Raw genomic sequence first — 19,687 nt, 5'->3', positions numbered from 1 at the left:
AGTGGGGACGAGGTGAAGGTCCTGCCATGGAGCCAGGAAGAGCTGCCGTTCCAGAGGTGCCCTGAGAAAAGGCTCGGCATGAGGCAGTCCTGGACCCGGGTGATGGATGTCCTCTGGAGTAGTTTGGGGGCAGCAAGGAAAGCCTCAGGTGCTCCTTGTGGGTCTGCACGGAAGCCCTGGACCTGGGGCAGCTGTCTCAGGCCCAGGCTGTCCCCTCCACAGCCATCACTGTAGTGCTGACCTCTGGGCTGGAGTCCTTGCTTCCCGTCCCAGGAGCTGGCTGGGTCCCTCCAGCCTGGGCCCTGGGGGCTAAAAGGACGGTGCCCCTGTGCCACGGCCCCCTCAGGGACCAAGCACCACCTGTGCTCAGTGGGCCCTACACAGCCTGTGGCCCTCAGTGCTCTCAGACCCCAAGATGCCAGGGCCTGTCTTCACAGCTGGCTGCCCGTCACCCCCAGAATGAATGTGAGAAGCCACCTGCGCCCGAGCGTGTCACCACCTCGGAGGATGGTGTGGGCCAATGTGCGGGGGATGGGCCTGGCGGCAGGGCTCAGTGAGGGGACAGACACCCTTGTCCCCAGGAGGGCTGCAGGTGGGCGCCAGGCGCCCCATCCCAAACCCAGGGTGACCCGGCTCCTGGGCAGGGCCTCCAGCTTCTTCACTCACAGGCACTGTGGCCACCATGCAGCAAGTGCCCCAGGCTCCTGACAAAAGCAGGGCCGGGAGCAGCTGGCAGGTGGTGCCCGGGAGCCAGGCCCTCTGCCCCTGCCCACTGCAGAGGGCACTGGCGGGGAGGCTCCGGGGCTCCAAGCCTCGGGACCACACTGACACAGAGGCGGGAGCCGGGCCATGCTTAGTGTTTTATTTCATACAACGTGTCATGCTCCAGCCTCCGGAACCCTGCGTCGGCTCCGGGCCCGCGCCCCTGCCCGCAGCCTTCTTCCCGTCTCCTCCACCTCCAAGCAACCGACCACTCCTTTTCACAAGTCCACACCTTCAGTGCACCTTAGGGTCAGTGTTAAATATCAGGCTTTCCTGTTACAGAACGGGTTAGCCATGGAGCTGGGCTTCACTCTGTGCACAAGACCGCCACGCCCCGCTCGTAGAAGCTCCGGGGGTCCTCCTTCGTGGCGATTTCGAAGTCCACCGTGAAGATCAGGTCTGCGCGGGTAAAGTTCAGGTAGACAGGCAAGGTCACCTGCAGGAAAGCAGCAGAGCAGCGTAAGGGGCCTCGGAGGGCTGGAGGAGAGGAGGCTGGCCTCGGCTCTGGCAACAGGGAGGCCGTGGAAGGGGCCTGGGAGGCCTCCTGGGAGGTCTGTGTCCAGGCTTGCCTATTCACTGGGGTCCTGCGGTGCCCGGACCACAGCCAGGAGGGCCACTCACCACACTGGCCTTTTTCTCGGCGTTGGTTTGCTTGACCCAGCGCAGCTGTGTCAGGGGCAGGACGGTGGAGATGGCGTTGGAGAGAGACAGCTTGTTGTTGCTGCACGTGGCCCCCTGAAGCTTCAGACCTGGGGTGGGGAGTCCTGTCTGAGTGGACCGTCCTGGCCACAGGGCTCTGACCGTCACCGTCAGCCCGCCGGGGAACCTGGTCGAGGCTGCCGCAGGCACATGCCGGCGAGCAGGCTGTCTCCAGCTGTGGCTCACCTGTGACCCCGAAGCTGCAGGCGTCGAGGGTGGCGCTCTGTGAGGTGGTGACGTTGACCTCCAGGCAGAGCTCCTCCAGGGACCAGCTGTTGGCCTGGGCCACGTACTGCCTGGTGGCGGTGATGTAGGCCTCGGGCACAAACAGGCCACCCAGGCACACGTGGATGTTCTGTGGGAAGCCGCCCCAGGAGGGAGCTCAGGTCAGTGTGGGGCCTGTGCCTGTGACAGCACAGAGCTGTCCCCAGAGCTGCCCGGCTCCTCCTGGGCGGTGCTGCTCCCGCCTGCGGGGACAGTCGCACTTTTTGGAGTGAGCTTCCCTACCTTCAGCTCCTTGGCACCCCCAGACGCAGCCGCCAGCGAGATGTTCTGCAGTTGTTTGATCCGCTCACTGAAGTCCGACACCCACTGGATGACGGTCATCCCAGCGGGCACCGTGTAGTGGGACCAGCTCCGGGGCAAAATCCCTGCAGCACAGCACAGAGCCCGGGCTCACTCCCAGGAGGCCCCACGGAGACCAGGGGCGCTGCCTGCCTCCCTCTGCGCCCTCCCTGCCCCAGGAGGGCCCAGGACAGGTCTCCAGTGCAGCTTCTGGGGCCAAGCTGGTCTGGGGGCTGGGCGCAGGGAGGCAGCTCAGGCTCCCGGGCGACCTCTGGACCAGGTGCCCCGGCAGCCTGCCTCCCCTGTCCTGCCACCCTGCTCCCCAGGGCTCTCACCCACCACGTTCCCCCAACAGCCCTCCAAGAGCACCATGCCAGCTGCTCCAGGGGTCTGCATGGAGGCTCCCCAGCCTCGGGCTGGCCAGGGGCCTGTGTGGGCAGCGTCCCCGAGAAGCGGGGCTGTACCTTTCACCAGCTCGTTGATGAGGGTGCGCAGGTAGTTGGTCTGCTTCTTCTTCCCCTCACAGACCTGGACCACGTCCGCCAGGTCCTGGCGCACGTCTTGGAGCAGCCTGGCTCCCATCTTCACTTCTCTCTCAAAGAACCGGAACAGAGGGTCCTAGACGTGTCCAAGGGGAGGCCAGAGCCAAGAGTTAAGGCGAGGACGGAAGCCAGGCGACCGCTGGGGAGCCACCCAGAGCGGCGGCTGCCTCGGAGCTGGCCGCAGACCCGCCGTGGGCCTGGCCGGCTGACTGCCTGGAGAGGAGCAAGGAAGCTCGCGCCCGAGTCACCCTCCCATCTCACGAAAGGGCACCCTCTGCTCAGCCCTGACGGCGCCGGGCCCAGCGCCAGTACCTTGATGTTCTCCACGGTGCGCTTGAGGTGGCTCAGCGTCTGAGGGATGAGGTGCAGCCAGTTGGAGGCGGTGGTGTGCAGCGTCCTCATCCAGGCAGGGCGCCCGTCGGATGTGGAGTCCGTCCTGGCCTTCTTCTCGGTCTCCGCGTACGCCAGGTCGTCCTCGTCCTCCAGCATCTGCATCTTCAGCATCTTGCTGATCATGTCCACACCTGGGCCACGGTGCCGCAGCAGGAGAGAGGGAAGCATGAGGGAAGGCAGGTGAGCGTCGGCTGCAGCCTCTGAGGCCCATCCTGCTGCCCTCGCCTCCTCGGCATGCGGGTGACACCCAGGGCTTTGTTTGCAATGCTAAGCATAAGCTTGAGCTGGCACCTGGTCTCAAAGCCCAGGCAATGGCTTGGCCAGAAAGGTAAGGAGATGAATGCAGAACAACCGTCACCAGGTCAAGTTCATGACTGTCAAACCTGAACCAGTGCTGGGCACGGTGTTGCGCACTATGATCTCCACAACCTGGGAGGCTAAGGCAGGAGGACTGAAGTTCAAGCGCATTCAAAGCCAGCCTCCAAAACTTAGCGAGACCGTGTCTCAAAGTAAGAGGGTTGGGCAGGCAGTTCAGTGGTAAGGAGCCCCCGGGTTCAATCCTCAGTGCCAAAACCACAGAATGGAACCAGCCTGCTGGGTGCAAAGACCTAAGAGAAGCTCTTTCAGACCCAGAGCTCTGTGCCCACTCACAGTCCCGGGAAGAGTGGGCGCTGAGCTACATGAGCCCCTCAGCTCTGAACGCACACCTGGTCACTACAGTGCCTTCTGGGGTCCTTCCACTGTGGCTTCTACACTGCTGTCCTGTCTGCTGGGCTTCCGCAGAGCTCCAGGTACTGCCCGCCAGGGCCAGCTTTCCCTCGGATGCTGACCCCAGCTGACTGAAGGCAGCTCAGTGGGGGCTCTCCCTGACAGTGCCACTGGCCATGGGGTCAGACAACAGTCCTTGCACCGTGCACGGGGAGGGTTCAGGGCGAGTGACTCCAGCACTGGAGTCCTCGACACTGTGAGGGGGTCAAACCCCCATCCCTTTGAGGCCAGGCCTCAAACCCCTCATCTGCTTGCTAGCCCACACAGCACGGCTAGCATCCCTGCTTCCTGGGAACAGGTGGCTCGGCTCTGCAGCCTGCGGCCAGTGTGCTTCCTTTCCCCCTGGGCAGCAGCTGCCTCCTCAGGGGAAGCACCTGCTGGCACAAGGCCGTCCCTGGGAAGGCGAGCCTGCGGCACAGAGCTGAGGGACAGCCTGGACGAGCTGGTCCTGTCTTCACTACTGGTGGGCGTCTCATCTTTTCTGGGCCCTTGTCTCCTGAAGAAGAGTTCAGATGACATGGGCAGCCCCCAGCACCAGCAGGCACCTGGAGGATGCGGTCAGCAGGTGGCTGGCCCGGCTGTTTCCAGGCTGCAGGTCTAGGCAGGTGGAACCAGGGTTGCATGCGCCAGCGAGCAGGCTGATGCGTGCTGGGACCTGCTGTAAGGGCCACTCATCAGCTGTTCTCTGGCTCAAAGTAAAGTGACCCATGGTTTGAAGGTATCACTGCAGGGCTGGGCGTGGCTCCGTGGCAGAGCAACTGCCCGCAGGCACTGGCCCAGCTCCACCCCCAGCAGCAGGAAAACAAGTAAACGAATCCTAACACCAGCACCAGTCAACCCCTGAAGGAAGGAAAGCCCCAGGCAGGGTGGGCGTCTGACCGCGCACTGCCCAGGGCTCCAGGGGCAGCAGCAGCTGGGCAGGGGCACCCACCCTGGGTGGTGAGGAGGACCCTCTCCGCGTTGTTGGGCAGGCCCAGCCAGGAAGGCGTCTGCGTGTCGGGAAGCAGCTCCACCCACTGCACGAACTCCTCTCGCCTGGAAGACAGCAGGCGGGACCTGGCGTCAGAGGCCACGGGTGGCGACGCCTCCCACCGCAGGACCGCCCACCGCAGGACGGGCAGGGGCGCACCTGATGCCGTCGGGCATCTGAATGTCCTTGTGCCCGTCGACCTTGCGCGCCAGCTTGAACTCGCTGTCGAAGCTGCTGGTGGTGAAGAGCCGCTCCAGGAAGGTGTTGAGCAGGCGCTGATCGAACTCGTTGTCCACGCGCCCGCCGTAAATGGACTGGGCCATCAAGGTCTTCAGGGCCGACCACGGGATCTTATCGGGCGAGATGTTCTGCCGGCCCTGGGGGGAGCAGCCACGGTCAGGCCCTCCTCACCGCTCGCACCCAGCAGGTACCCAGCGAGCCGTGTCCTGGCTGCGAGCCCCCCGAGGCCTGGCCCGCTTGCCTTGGCCGTGTCGTCCAGCCATGTGTCCACTGTGTCGCAGGCTGACCGCAGGTCGGACTCTCCGAACTCATACTTCTTGGACCAGCCCAGGGGAGCGTAGCGCAGGCGCTCCTGGATGACGGCGTGGAACCAGGCCAGCAGGAAGTAGAGGCGGGCGCGCTCATTGGGAGACTAGGGGAGGTGACAAGGACAGGAGTCACCCACGGCACATCTCGTGTTCTGCCCACGAGAGCAGTGGGGACGCCACGTCTGAACCACAGCCCTGCCAGCCAGGAGCCTTCCACACCGACACCTGGGCCACCCTCCAGGTGACTCGGGGACCGCAGCCACAGGACGGGTGGTTTCCTAGGTATGGAGGTGGGATCCCAGGTCACGTGAAAGAATGAACTCGGCCAGGAGAGAAAGAAATGGAGGCAGACTTTCTAAGTGAGGGTCACAGTACAAAACAAAAATAGCACTTACTAAGTACAGAAAAATTGCCCCTCCACTGTTTTTTGTGGTACTGGGGATTGAACCCAGGGACACTACCAAGGAGCCACATCCCCAGCCCTTTATTTTCACTTGAGACAGAGTCTCAGTAGGTCACACAGGCTGGTCTCCAACTTGCAGTCCTCCTGCCTCAGCCTGCACAAGATTCTTGCATAAAAATAAAACAAACGTAAAAAGCAAACGCACCGTGCAGTTTGCCAGGTGGGTGCTGCTGGGACACAGAGGCCCGCTCTGAGTTCTGAGGAGGGGCCTGGCGGCTTCCGGGTTCCCAGGGAGATGGCATCAGGAGGACCTGATCTTTACCTTGCATATCCTTGAGACAGGGATGCTGCTGAACGTCCTCAGCATGTTGGCCTTCACCCCCGGCGGTGGCTCAAACACGAAGATGCGACCTGCACGAAGCAGGTTCACAGGCACCTGGGGAGGACAAGGCACCAGTGACCACACTGCTCGGCGTGCACACGGCTGGCATGGGAGGCTGCGCAGGCACTCACCTTGGGGTTGATCTCCATGGTGAGGAAGAGGCGGAAGCAGGCGTGTGGCTGTAGCGAGTGCAGCTTCTTCTCCAGCTGCATCAGCCACCCTGGGGCCAGATGCACGTTCTTCAGCATCACCCACCTGCACGCGGGGGAGCCACAGTCAAAGGCGGGTCCCTGCCAGAATTCTCGGGACGTGGGCTTTTTAATCACAACAATCAGACCTACCTGCCTGACTTCACAGCAGTGTTTATCGCCTTATCTGCTTGGTTAAAGCCTTCTGCTGAGCCTGGCATGAGGGGGCTTAGTGTCAGCAACAGCAACCTTGTGCTCCAGGCCACCCCAGCTCCACAAGACCACGGAGAGCCCTTACCAATTGCAATCGAAGTGATCTGCGTGTTCTGCTCGGCCGCGAGGTCCTCAACATGCCCACTGGCGTCGTACCCAGGCACAGAGCACATCAGGACAGGCGTGTTTGGCTTCACCTGCAGATGAAGGCGGCAGAGGTGAGAGGCATCGTGCCTGAAGACATCGTGTGCCTGCCAAGAGCCACCTGAGGGCGCGGCGGACGCAGTCTCTGGGAGAGGAAAGGGCAGCATGCGGCTGGCAGGTCTGGGGTCTAGAGCGGTGCCTGGCCTTGGAGAAGACTGTGGCCGGGAAGCACAGCAGCGCCCGGGCAGCAGCTGCTGGCAGGGAAGTCGGGGCAAGGAGGCTGGGAGGAATACCTCTGTGCCCACGATCTGGGTCAGGTCCAGTGGCTGCTCCATGATGGACATGAAGGACTCTCCCAGGTTTGTGGACACAAACACATGGGCCATGGCCAGTAGGCGATCAGGCCGGAAAGCCTGAATCAAGAGCAAGCGGTGGACAGCCTGCCCGATGGGAGCTGAAACGAGGCGTGCCAGGTGAAGGGCATGAGGGCGCCCGGCCACCTGGTCCACCCGGTCCACCCAGAGCACCCGCCGCCCAGCACTCTCGCTCCAGACGGGCCAAGCCCCGCCCACCCTGGCGCCCTGCCCGAGGACCTCCCACCACCTGCTGCTTCTGCCAGCCCTGCACACCCTGGGGCAGGACGCACCCCGGGCCACCTGTTGGCTCTTACTTATTTTAAGAGCAGGGTCTCAGCACACTGTCCTCAATCCGCCCCAGGGTCCCGGGTTTAGTGCACCACCATACCCGGCTCGTTTATTTTTAGGGTTTTCGGTGGTATTTGGGGTTGCACTCAGGGCCTTGCACATGCTAAGTTCTCTACCACTAAAATACATCCCCTGTCCTTTCCAGTTTTTACTTTGAGAGAGTCTCACTGATTTGCCCAGGTTGGCCTCAAACTTGTGATCACAAGAGCTTCCCTAAGTTTCAACCCTGGAACACTTATCTTGGCAATCGGGGGCTCGTTGCTTTTTAGGAGTGTCACTCAACAGCAAACCCCTCATTTACATTTAGACCCAGGAAGGAAACACGGGGGCAGGCGTGCCACTCACTGGCAGGAGTTTCCTCACTCCAGAGGTACGGCACCGTCTGCTCCGGGGAGCTGCTGTCCAGCCAGATGCCAAATTGCTGTGGAGACAACAGAGAGAGCAGTGCCTCGGGATGGAGCTGGCATTCTGGGTGTGTTGCTGGGAGTAAAACCCAGGGCCTGGCTCTACCACCGAGCTGCACCTCCAGGCCCAGAGCTGACCTCTGGGGGAGGCTGAGTGGGTGCCCTGCTGTCTGGCACAGAAGGCACAGTGCAGGCTCAGGGTCACGCAGCACGTGGTTTTTTTTTTTTTTTTTTTTAAATATTTTTAGTTGTAGCTGGACACAATACCTTTATTTAAATCTATTTATTTTTATGAGGTGCTGAGGATGGAAACCAGTGCCTCACACGTGCCACGCAAGCGCTCCACCACTGACCCCAGCCCAGCCCAGCATGTGGTCTTTATTGCTGATTCCTGGGACGAGGCCAAGCTTCCCATGGGTCCATCCCAAGGAGATGCCTACCTCGTCTGCCTGGATCTTTGAGATGAGGTCTCGGAATGCGGGAAGAGAGCTCAGCCTCACGACGGCCTCTGCCTGCTCCACAGTCAGCCCCTGGATCTTGGGGGTGGATCCCGCGCTCAGAACCATCTCCTTTCCTCGCAAGAAGTGCTGGAACTCAGCGTCGTAGGTGGGCTCCCTGCAGGGGGTGGACAGACGGGCAGACCTTACACTAGCTTCTGTTGGCACCGATTGGCTTTGTGACCCACGGGAGGCCACCCGACTTACCCCACTGTGCCCTTCAGTTTGATCCTCGCCAGCAGCATGGCGAAGGTGATGTGGTCCTGATGCAGCATGCCTCTTGCCACTCGGTTAAACGCCACCTGCAGAGACATGGGTGCTCATATTCCCCAAGAAGTGCTCTTCTGAGGTGGTACTGGGGATGGAACCCAGGGCCTTGCACAGGCTAGACAAGAGCCCCCACTGAGCTGCCACCCCCACGCCCACGCAGGGGCCTTGCCCACCTGGAAGAGGTCCTTGGTTATGATGGAGAGGCGCTGCGTGTGGTCGGTGATGCCCTTCAGGTTGGGGTTCTCATACAGCACGTTGTGGTAGATGTCCAGGAAGAACTGCAGGGAGTACTGGTACAGGAAGTGGATCTGAAAGCAGGCACGGCGTCAGGCCACCCACCCGGCACCACAGCCAGGTAGGGCGGGCCCCCGCCCAGTGCCCAGGGTGCCCGGTCACCTGCTTCAGGGACTCCATGGTGAAGTAGATGCTGCTGCAGGCGGTGGAGAGCGGCAGGTACTGCTGGGAGACCGTCTCCACCTCCTGCATGACGATGTCGGTCTCCTCCACTTTCCTGGTGACCTCGGCAGCCTCTCTCTTCAGGTTCTCCAGAGTTGTGATGATGGTGTCGTCATCCAAAATGCGTCCCTTCACCTCATTCAGAGCTTGTAGCAGAGACTTTTCTAGCTGGCGCAATCGTAGCTGGAACTCTCCTGAAGCGACACAGCACACGCACTTGCTGCGACACACTTGTTCCAAAGGAGAGCCTTCTCCCAAGTGTGCAACCCAGACGGGGTCCTGCCGGTCCCTCAGGCCGGCTTCCTCGCCTGCAGGCGGCCACGGGCCATACCTTGCAGCTTCAGGAGGTCAGAGCGCTTCTCATCCACGTCCGGCCTTTCTGCTTTGAGGACCTCGTTGAGACATTGGCTTTGCAAACTGCTCCGGGTGACCGTGAAGTTTACAAAGGTAACCCGGGAACAGAGATCCGGGGGGAACTCCACCTGCCGAAGCGCACAAGAGGACAGTCTTCACCCCGCTGCCAGAGGGCAGGGCCACCGCTCCCACAGAACCGCCTCGCTGCGTACCGTTGGGTCCCGGGTGGACAGAAAGATGACAAATGACGGCGACAGGTCTATGTCCTGGTCACCCAGGGTAATCAGCACTCGCCCCCCTGTCCGCCGGACCTCGCGGTTCAGGACTGGATTCAGCACTGGGTCGTAGCTTTCCACGTCCTGCACGGCACAGGAGGAAGGCCAAGCTCAGGTGACGTATGCCCAGTCACTTCCCACCCAGAAGCCACCAGCCACTGGGACCTGCATGGTCTCACAGATCCCCCCAGGCCACACGTGGCTGCTTAGAATTCGACTCTACTCACACTGGCACAGAAGTACTCAGCGGCCACACGTGGCTCGTGGCTCCTGTGCCGGACAATTCAAATGGTGAGAGGTCTACCGTGGCAAGGTGGTCTGACGGGCAGTGCCGACTTACACCCCCCAATGGAATTTTAAAAGCAAACACTGCTTATGTTCAATATACACAGATATGTGTGTGTGTGCACATGTGTAGACACACACACACAAATATAAGATTTTGCTAGATATGTATACACATTAAAGAATTTTTTTTTTAGTGATACTGGAGACTGAACCCAGGGGTGTTCTACCATGACATCCCCAGCACTTTTATTTTTATTTTGAGACATGGTCTTGCTAAGTTGCCCAGGTTAGTCTCAAATTTGTGGTCCCCCTGCCTCAGCCTCCTGAGTAGTGGATGACAGACACGCACCACCACACCTGGCTTATTGGGTTTATATTTTTAGAACAGTCTTGACAGTTTCATAAAAGTCTGTTATTTGTACACGTTAATTAAGTTTGACTTTACATCAACTGTAGTTGGAGAAAAGTAAACACAGCCCTAAAAGGAATCACTCTTGGATCAGGTCTCAGGAATTCAGACACAGACACAAACCTGGACCAGAAGCGGATTGCCGAACCTCAGCGCACTCTCTAAATTCTTTCTGAAGGCATCATCCAAGAAACTGGTCCGTGTGATCTTACGATCCTTGTACTCATTCATGATGAATTCCGTGGCCTGTCCGGAGGGGTCAATGATCAGTGGATACCTGAGGATGAGGCCAAAGAAGAGCAAGTTATGAAATCCAGCAGGGACAGCAGAGTCCCTGATGAGACAGGAAGAAAGCAAGCCCATTACCACCACTCAGGGTGACCACTGGACATTTCCAGATTCACCAACAAAGACTGACAAGACCTGCATGCTTCACACAGAGACTGAGAGGCCCACAGGGCACGGTGGCCATGCCCACGATTCCAGCAGCTAGAAGGGCTGAAATCCCAAGTTCCAGGCCAGCCTCAGCTACTTAGCAGGGCCCCATCTCAAAGTAAGAAATAAAAAGGTCCAGGAGTGTAGCTCAGTGGTACAGCACCCCTGGCTTCCATTCCCAGAACTGCAGGGGGAAATCCCAATAAGCCTGCGTCACCTCCTGAACCGTGAGGAGCAGGTCCCCCGTACCGGTCTTCTCCTAGGGCTACGTGCTGCCTGTCTGCCTTTTGCTACCCTTCCAGTCGCTAGCTCCAGGGAAGCAGGCATCCACAACGATGGGCTGAAGGGCTTTCTGTGGGCTGGGATGCGGGGGATGCGGGGGAATGCTGGGCCTGAGCAAGCTTGGCGAGTGCTCTGCCACCATGCCACGCCCAGCCCTGTGGCCTCAGAAGAGCCCACGTCCAGGCTGGGGTGTGGCTCTGTGGTAGAGTGCTTGCTGTGCGAAACCTGGGTTTGAGCCCTAGCACCACACAAAAAAGAGCTGGCTTCTGTGGCATTTAAATGCCGTCTCATTTACCCCACAACTAGACTGTAAGCAGGTACCGTCGTCAACTCCACTTTACACACGAGGAAACAAAGGCAAAAAGAGGCTGAAGTCTAGGGTCCAGCTAGTGAAAAAACCCAGCAAACCACACACTAGGTAGTAATGACACCTGGGCCTGTACAGAATGCCAACACCGTGGAAGGGCAGAAGGGAGGGAGCCTCCCACTCTGTTCACCAGATCCCCTCACTAGGCGACGGTGGCAGGTGACAGTCTACCTTCACAGGCAAGCTCAGGTATCCATAGTCACCTGCTGAGTGTCCAGGGGGACACCAAGCCTCTCCTATGGCCAGCGGGCACTTCTGGGTTGAAGGCTGGGGTATTCCTCACGTGGACGAAGCCTGCCCCGCGCAGACAGCATGACTGACCTGCACTGTGCAGCGTGGCCTGCAGGACTGACTCAGCCCCAGGCCAGGCTGATCTCAAATGGCATAAGCCACTGTTCTTCATCCTCAGGACCATGGCACACGCCAGGGCTCAGCAGGGGCTTGACAATGCTTGAGGACGTGCACAGGAGCTTAGGGGCAGTCTGCGAGGCCTGGGGCCACCCACAGGCGAGAGCACGAGGGCCAGGTCGGCCCTGGGGCTTCCCCGGCTTCCGCACGGGGGCACCTTCCCTGCAGCGGCTCCACCTTGCTCTCTTTAACCCAAGCTAGGCAAGTGCTACCACTGAGCCCCAGGCCCAGCCTTCTTTTTCTCTTAGGATCTTGCTGAGTTGCCGAGGCTGGCTTTAAACTCAGGGTCCCTCCAGCTCAGCCTCCCGAGCAGCCTCCCATGCCCAGCTTTATTCCAGCCTTCCCCAGGGAAACAGGCAACAACTTTCCGTTTAAATATTCAAATTCTTGAAGTATTTCAAGAGGACTGTCAATGTCCACCACAACACACAGCTGCCAATCAGCTTTAAAAGGACAACTCAGGTCATCATGATGTAAGAACGAAGCACGTCACGCACCCTCTGCCTGCGTGGTGCTCCCCAGCCTCCCTGCTGAGGAGTAGCTTGGAGCAGGTGGTGCCGATGCCCTGCCCTGCCCCTCTGCGTCCAGCACTGACCTGTTGAACCGCTTCAGCATGATGGCGTTCTCCGTGCACAAGTCGTCGGCAGGCAGTGAGCTGGCTTGCCAGCGAAGACGCTCGTCGGCGTTGGAGAGGTATTCTGTCCTCGCGATATCTGTGCGGAACTGAGAGGCGAGGCTGGTTACCTCCCTCCACCCAGCTACACAGAGGCGCTGATCTCAGGTAGCCTCTTTTCAAAGCCTGCTCCTCCTCGGTTTGGCCCAGAACCCCTGCAAGTGCCCCGGGGCCCCACCTGGATGTTGGCCTGCTGCAAGTGATGGGACCAGGTCGTGAACAGGTTCTGCCGCATCTGCTGGTCAAAGTAGCCTGCATACGCGATGAAGGCGGCCGACAGGAGGCAGTCCCCAGCAATGGTGGACATCTGGTTTTTGAAAGTTTCACTTGTCTTTTCCCATCGTTCGCGTTCAGCAGACAGACTTTTCAGAAGAGCAGTGCTCCGGTTCACCTAGGAGATCAGAAGAGCAGGTCAGGCGGGCGCGTTCAGGATGTACCCTGCGTGCCGCACATGTTCAAGCTCCAGGCAGCTAGAAACCGGCTCTGGCACACGGGCCCAGAGGTGCCAAGACTGCCTCCTACGCACGGATGACAAGGGGAATGTCGGAGTCTCATCAGGATGAAGGGGGACAGGGGCCCCCTCTCAGCCCAAGACACCTGTGTGCGCAGAGACTGGTGTGGGAAGAGGAGCCCTAGGGAAGGAGCGGCTGGGGGAGGCCAAGGTGGGAGGACTGGCTGGCTTGGGCTGTCCAGCTGGTGTCTGTCCTAGCACTATTTGGTTAACACCAGCAGGCACTAAAGCGCTAATTCACCAAGATCACCATGGCCTGTGAGGCCGAGTCAATGTCTATTCTCGGCTTCCACCAAGGGAGGCCAGGAGCACTGCGTCGTGAGCAGGGCCAGCCTACCTTGGCTTCCACAGCTGCCAGGTCTGCCTTGATGGCCTGGGCCTCGGAGATGAGCACCGCGTACTCCTCCTTGTAGCGGGCGATGCTGGCCTCCAGGTCCCGGATCATCTGCTCCACCTCGTTGGCCTTCTGCTGGTTGTCCTTGGCATCATCCTCCAGCTTCTGCAGCTCATTCCGCAGGGGCTCCACCCTCTTCAGCATGTCTGCATAGTTCAGCTGGGAAGGGCAAGGACCGTGCGTTCAGAAGAGGCGGGAGAGTTGCCTTCCCGCGCACCGCGGGCCACCCACGGGCCGGGCATTACCTGGGCGATGGCCCACTTCACCATGGGGCCGCAGGCCAGGGAGGCCCGGTTGACGATCTCGTAATTGTAGCTTGGGTTGGACATGTAGTTCTTCTTCATCTTCTCCCTTATGGCATCACTGCAAAAGGGGAAGTGTGCTTAGAAGTCGGGATGAGAAGGATAAAGACGGCGGCCAGCTCCCTTCCCCAGGGACCACAGCCGGTTCCCAGGGAAAGCAGGCGCTGGAGGGTTGCAGACCGGGTCCCTGGCCCCTTGCCCCGCAGGAGAGACCCTTGGGCCAGTTTTGCTGCAACAGGAAGGGGTCCTTGCTCCGACTCGGGCAAAGGGCCGTGTCCACAGTGCTCATTCATGACGGGAGAGGACTGGCTGGCAGGGCAAAGACGCGAGGAAAGCACCCTAAAGGTGCCTGGGACGCTCTGGCTCCGTCCACAGGGACGGCCTAGAGGCACTTGAGGCTGTGTGACCTGCACCACCAGAGCTGCCCCTCAGGAAAACTGCACTCAGACGCCGCCTCCGTCCCCACCCCTACCTGATCTCCTCCGCTGAGAAGTTGACGATGGTGGGGATGAAGTTCTCACGCATGATGATGGAGCGGATCTGCTTCCAGTCCGTGGTGCTTTCACCCAGCAGCAGGCAGATGGATTCAAGCGCCAGCTTCACGGCGGCAGGAGGGTTGGCCATGGAGCGCACTTCCACTAGGTGCTGCTTCTTGATGGACTTCACAGCTGGGCCACGCAGAGGTGGAGGATGCGGGGACAGAGGGCAGAGGGAGGAGGAGTGAGCCCCACAGCCAAGCAGCCGCTCACAGGCTCCGGGGCCAGGTTCTGTCTCCAGCCCTCCGAACAGAAGTGGCTGACCTCCTAAGTAACTAAGGAGGCCTTACACGGCCAGCCTACACCGCCAACCTCCCTGCAGAGCAGCGTACTGCTTCACAGACACCTCACCACGGGGCTGGGGGCTCAAGGGCAGACAGTTTGTCTAGCATTTGCAAGGTCCTGGGTTTGATCCCAGCACCAACAAAACAAAATAAAATGCCCCACAAATTTTCAATTCCTTTATCTCCCAGAATAATGTAATGGCATATTATTTTATACAAATTCAATGAAGACATTTCCATTCTGCCATAGTGTTGAAGCCAGGGGTGCTCTACCACTGAGCCATGTCCTCAGCCCTTTTTACTTATTATTTTAATTTTTTTATAGTTATAAATGGACAGTATGCCTTTATTTGCTTATTTTTGTAGATGGTATTAAGGATCAAACCCAGTGCCTCTCACATGCTAGGCAAGCGCTCTGCCACTGAGACCCAGGCCCCCTTTTTAATTTTTGAGAGAGGGTCTCACTAAGTTGCTGAGGCTGGCCTTGAACTTGAGACCCTTGGTTTTGGCCTCCCAAGTCACTGGGATGACAGGTGTGCCTTGCAGTGCCCAGCAAGTCCCGCTTGGTTACTGGGTGAACCGCAGGCCAACAGAGGCCTACAGGGGTACCGCCTGCTCGTACAGGCACGTAGGGAACACAGAGTGGGTTGTGTGCAGCTGAGCTGGGAACTAGCAACCAGGGGCCAAGAGCAGGGCACTCCCAGAAGGCACTGCAAGAGGCGGCGCTACACACTTCATGGAACTTCTCTCATGAAATTCATTCAGGGGTTGGCAAAGGGCATGTTTTCATGATTATCAGTAGATCTTTTAAAAACGTATCATGGTGTTAAGCTTACTTTGCCAATTTTCTCTTATGGGAAGGTCTCACTGTACAGCCTGTCTTCACAGGAATTTTGCCTGAAGAGATGGTGTTATGGTTTAGATGTGAGGTGTCCCCCAAAAGCTCATGTGTGAGACAGTGCAAGGACATTCGGAGGTGAAATGAATGGGTTAGGAGAGCCTCAACCCAGCGAATCAATCCCAACGGGGGTCAACTGAGTGGTAACGAGGGCAGCAGGCGTGGCTGGAGGAGGTGGGCAGTGGGCGTGGCTTTGCCTCTGGAGAGTGGAGACCACTCTGCCTCCTGATCACCATGTGAGCTGCTTCCCTCCACCACACTCTTAGGCCAGGATGCTCTGCCTCACCTCAAGCCCTGAGGTCTGAGACCTCTAAACTCCGAGCCCCCAAATAACCTTTCTGTCCTTTAAGACTGCTCTTCTTGGTTTCTTCCTGATTTAGACAGATGGAAACATCCTAAGTACCCACAAAAGGCCTCCGGTACCCAGGACAGTGCTCTGGCCGCACCACCAGAACCTCGGGGAATGCCCAGAGGCGCCAGCACTCACATACCATTCTGCGCCTCGATGACGGCAGGCTCCACCTTATCGAGGTCCTCCTTGACGCTCATTTGCTTGTCTGCGATTACTTCCTGCTGCTTGTGCAGCTGCTCCTGAATCTCCTGGCTCATGACCTGGAAAGGAAAGCTGGCTCAGGTACGGGGTCAGCCTTGGTCAGCCTGCGAGTGCGTCCTGCACAGCGCGCCTACACACCCACAAACCCTACAGCCTGCTCCAAACCACTCCTGCTTTCCCGCCAGGCTGCACAGGCCCAGAGCCAGGCCTGCTCCAGGAATAGGAAGCACCTTCTTTTTCTCGGCCTCCTGCTGGTCTTTCACCATCTTTTTCAGCTTGTCATTGGCTGCTGCATTCTTCACCTCCAGCTCCTGGCTCTTTATCCTCAGGTCCCGGCGCAGTTCTTCTACCTAAAGAGCAAAACCCGTGCTGGGACGCAGGAACGTGCACCAGTTATCCCAACAGGCCCCACTGCAGCCGTGCGCAGGAGTGAGCTTTGTGCTTGCTGTACCTGGTCAACCGTTTCTTTGATTTTTCTGAGCCCGACGTTCAAGTGCATCTGCTGTTCCTCCAGCTCGCTACGCTTCTCATGGAACAGGTTGGCGTAGTGGTTGATGAAGTCCAGGTAGTGGCGGGGTGTGATGGCCATTGTCCTGCCTCCCCGCTTTGCTAGCCGAGCATTAGCCTTTTAGAAAAGAAGTTAAATCTTCACTTTTCAGGATGCTCTCTGAGACTCAACCTCAGAAACTGCTGACTGTTCACTTTGATAGACCACAATGTGACGTGGTGGGACAAACCCAGTGCTCAGGTGTCAGAATACTCCAGCTGGCCTCAGTCACTAATGTGCCCTCAAAAAGTACCCTAAGAACTGGGTGCAGTGGTGCACACCTGCAATCCCAACGACTTGGGAGGCTGAGGCAGGAGGATTGCAAATTCAAAGCCATCCTCAGTCTCTTAGCAAGGCCCTAAGCAACTCAGCAAGACCCGTCCCAAAAAAATATTAAAAGGACTGGGGATGGGGCTCAGAGATTAAGCCCCCTTGGGATGGATCCAGCAGCCCCCCCAAATCTTTACTGCTTTCTTTAAACTTCTCTGAGTAATGGTGGCACCTATGCCCCTCAGAGGTGTCCTTCATGTAAAGGGCTCCACACTCCTGACTACCAGGTAAGCACTGTGTGCACACCCTACTCGCCTTGCCTATTTTCAGCAGAGGCTTATCGGCAGGCTTTGTGGCCAAGTGTGATAAATGGCTCTGGTCTCTGACTGGGAGGGAGCTGCCTGAAGCAGGGCAGTAGAAATCAGGGCAGCAGAGGGAAGCCCGAATCAGACAACGCTCTGGAGGCCACGGGGACAGCCTGCAGGATCCATGTGTGACAGGACACCCAGACCCCACGTGGGGTTTACAGAGCTTTTCTGGCAGAGAGGAGTGGTCTGGACCCGTCTACAGCAAAGATTCCAGTGTAAGGATCGGCAACCAAGGCCAGCAGGTCCGAGGCTGCCCGCCACAGACTCCGCACAGGCTTGCTGGTCTGGCGTGGCCTTTTGTTCAGGTGCGGTCTGTGCAGGCCACTGTGCTACAGTAACTGCACTGGGCGCTGCCCAGGGACTCTGGGAGCCTGCAAAGCCTCTCACTCTCCGCGGTGTGCGGAGACTGCATGTGCTGCAAGTGGAGAATACGGCTTCACAGAGAGCCCACGGGGGCGGCCAAGCTCAGGGGCTCAGACTTCCCAGCTTGGTGACAAGGGTGACAGTCACCGAGGAGAGCAGAAGTCAGAGAAACGAACAGTTCTTTTGCAGTGATGGAATGGCATCAAACCTGAAGTCCTACAGTGCCATTTTTATCTCAACTGGGTTTAACATCAGCACGACCTGTTCACCTCAGAGCCCAACCCACCTGGTGAAGAGTCTGATGGACGAAGACACAGCTGTTGACGATGGCTTCCCGGTGTGATGGGGGCTGCGGCAGCTTGTCGTACACGACGGGCATGTAATCAGGGACGACATAGTTCGGCTTCTCCAGGTCCATTTTACTTGTGAATTCCTTGCCAACCTGGTACAGTGCTTCAGTGGACCAGTCACCAAACCAGTTCAGCACACACCTGGAAAAGGTGCCCGTGACTCCAACAGCCACCAAGAGCGGGTCTGCCTTGGAGCGGGGGAGGGAACCCACTACCCCGACCCAGAACCAGGAGACCAGCGTACCTGTTGAACAGGGCTGGCGAGGTGGCGGCCCGGTCCTTGAGTCCCTCGGAGGACGGGTTCATGGTGAACACCACGTGCAGGTTGCGGATGACCTGGCTGGTGAACCACTTGTAGAGCTCCTCGTGGGAGTCCAGCATCAGGCCTTCCTTCTGGGCCCCCTCTTTGCACTGTGTCATCAGAGTGGCGTATTCGTCTCCCTCAAAGAGACCCGGGACCTGGGGAGAACATGGCACTGACTTGCTGGCCTCCCAGGGCGAGCTACTAACGGGCGATGGGGCCCAGCGCTCGGCTCTCACCTCTCCATTGGCCAGAAGGGTGTTCATTCGCTCCAGGAATCCGGAATCTAACACATTGGATTCGTCCATTATGAATGCGATCTTTTCGTTTTTGCAGCCCGAACGTCTGAGTACTGTCCGAAGATCTTCGTCGAAGTCTTCCCCTGTGTACTTTCTATGTACCTACAGAAGCGGGTGGCGAGTCAGGTCCACTTCACCCAGGGCTTAGGATCCACTGTGGGATTACAGGCTACAAGCAGACCCACCTTGATCTGGTACACGCTCAAGCCGTTCATCCAGGCGACGAACCGAGACAGGGTGGTTTTCCCTGCTCCACTAACACCAATCAGAAGCAAGTGTCCTTGAGGTTGACGGAATATTCTGAAATGTTATCAGAGCGGATGAATTTTAGGTTCTAGGGCCTCATTCCTCTTCTTCTTTTTTTTTTTTTAATTATTTTTAGTTGTGGATGGACACAATACCTGTATTTTATTTATTTATATTTATGAGGTGCTGAGGATGGAACCCAGTGCCTCACACGTGCTGGGCAAGCGTGCCACCACTGAGACAGGAGCACAGTCCCTCATTCCTCTTTTAACACTCAATCCTGACACTTTTTTAGGATTGTCCATGATATTTTGAACATGTCTTAACTTGAACTTGTACAACAAACATTCGTTGAACAATTATAATCTGCCAGGTCCCGTGGGAGTAAAGATCAATCAGACATAGTCCCATCTTCTGCACTCTCTAATGACCTGGCGATGAACCCAATTCTGGCAGGAGGCTGACAGGGCTCTGATGTATGGTAGCCTACAGTGTGAGGGGAGAGTGGAGTTCCTCTGGGGATGGAAGTTAAGGGCAGCTGGGTGTGGTGGCGCACGCCTGTAGTCCCAGCCACTCTGAAGGTGGGTAGGAGGATCACAAGTTCAAGGCAGCTGGGCAACTCAGCAAGACTCGGTCTCAGAGTAAAACAAAACAGCTGGGATGCAGCTCAGTGGTAAAGTGCTTGCCTGGCACGTATGGGACCCTGGGTTCAATCCCTAATAACGCAAAAATTAAAAACAAATAAGTAGTTTAGGACAGGTAAGCTGGACCTAGGAAGACGGGAAGGCGGGGGCGCCTGGCAGAAGGCGGCGGTGGGGAAGAATGCATGAGGCCTGGTATGACGCCCCACACTGGGTCAAGAGCAATGGAGGCGAGCAGGTGGGGGCACCATCCGAAGGCCCACCTGTCAATCCTGAGCACGTGGTCCAGCACTTCATTGAACAGCACCAAAGGAACGTCAAGCTCTTCTTCGTAGAAGACTTTCAGCCTCGCTTTGACATAATCTCTTAATTCTTCTTGGTCTACTGGGATATAATCCTATGGAAAAAAAGGTGACATACAAATCG

The 19,687-nt window shown here is 58.1% G+C and overlaps 1 protein-coding gene across 1 annotated transcript in view; it reads right to left on the bottom strand.

Annotated features, from left to right (window-relative positions):
* Positions 1 to 848: 848 nt before the first annotated feature.
* Dync1h1 (dynein cytoplasmic 1 heavy chain 1) overlaps positions 849 to 19,687 on the bottom strand; it is a 63,166-nt gene continuing 44,327 nt past the window's right edge. Inside the window, 35 exon segments of the mRNA XM_047537674.1 lie at positions 849 to 1,198; positions 1,384 to 1,511; positions 1,648 to 1,816; positions 1,969 to 2,111; positions 2,490 to 2,643; positions 2,880 to 3,091; positions 4,660 to 4,763; positions 4,858 to 5,075; positions 5,180 to 5,350; positions 5,972 to 6,085; positions 6,163 to 6,286; positions 6,373 to 6,433; positions 6,518 to 6,629; positions 6,870 to 7,030; positions 7,626 to 7,701; positions 8,125 to 8,299; positions 8,389 to 8,483; positions 8,625 to 8,759; positions 8,848 to 9,101; positions 9,239 to 9,389; positions 9,474 to 9,620; positions 10,357 to 10,510; positions 12,321 to 12,448; positions 12,577 to 12,789; positions 13,247 to 13,462; positions 13,549 to 13,666; positions 14,078 to 14,273; positions 15,815 to 15,935; positions 16,107 to 16,226; positions 16,328 to 16,501; positions 17,711 to 17,915; positions 18,019 to 18,233; positions 18,315 to 18,476; positions 18,560 to 18,674; positions 19,525 to 19,658. Coding sequence (XP_047393630.1) covers positions 1,070 to 1,198; positions 1,384 to 1,511; positions 1,648 to 1,816; positions 1,969 to 2,111; positions 2,490 to 2,643; positions 2,880 to 3,091; positions 4,660 to 4,763; positions 4,858 to 5,075; positions 5,180 to 5,350; positions 5,972 to 6,085; positions 6,163 to 6,286; positions 6,373 to 6,433; positions 6,518 to 6,629; positions 6,870 to 7,030; positions 7,626 to 7,701; positions 8,125 to 8,299; positions 8,389 to 8,483; positions 8,625 to 8,759; positions 8,848 to 9,101; positions 9,239 to 9,389; positions 9,474 to 9,620; positions 10,357 to 10,510; positions 12,321 to 12,448; positions 12,577 to 12,789; positions 13,247 to 13,462; positions 13,549 to 13,666; positions 14,078 to 14,273; positions 15,815 to 15,935; positions 16,107 to 16,226; positions 16,328 to 16,501; positions 17,711 to 17,915; positions 18,019 to 18,233; positions 18,315 to 18,476; positions 18,560 to 18,674; positions 19,525 to 19,658 — 5,304 coding nt within the window. The 3' untranslated portion in view covers positions 849 to 1,069.

Source organism: Sciurus carolinensis, chromosome 2 (assembly GCF_902686445.1).
Source record: "Sciurus carolinensis chromosome 2, mSciCar1.2, whole genome shotgun sequence".
In the NCBI taxonomy this organism is placed as follows: domain Eukaryota; kingdom Metazoa; phylum Chordata; class Mammalia; order Rodentia; family Sciuridae; genus Sciurus; species Sciurus carolinensis.
Note: the sequence above shows the minus strand (reverse complement) of the source record. Positions and strands in the feature narration are given on the sequence as shown.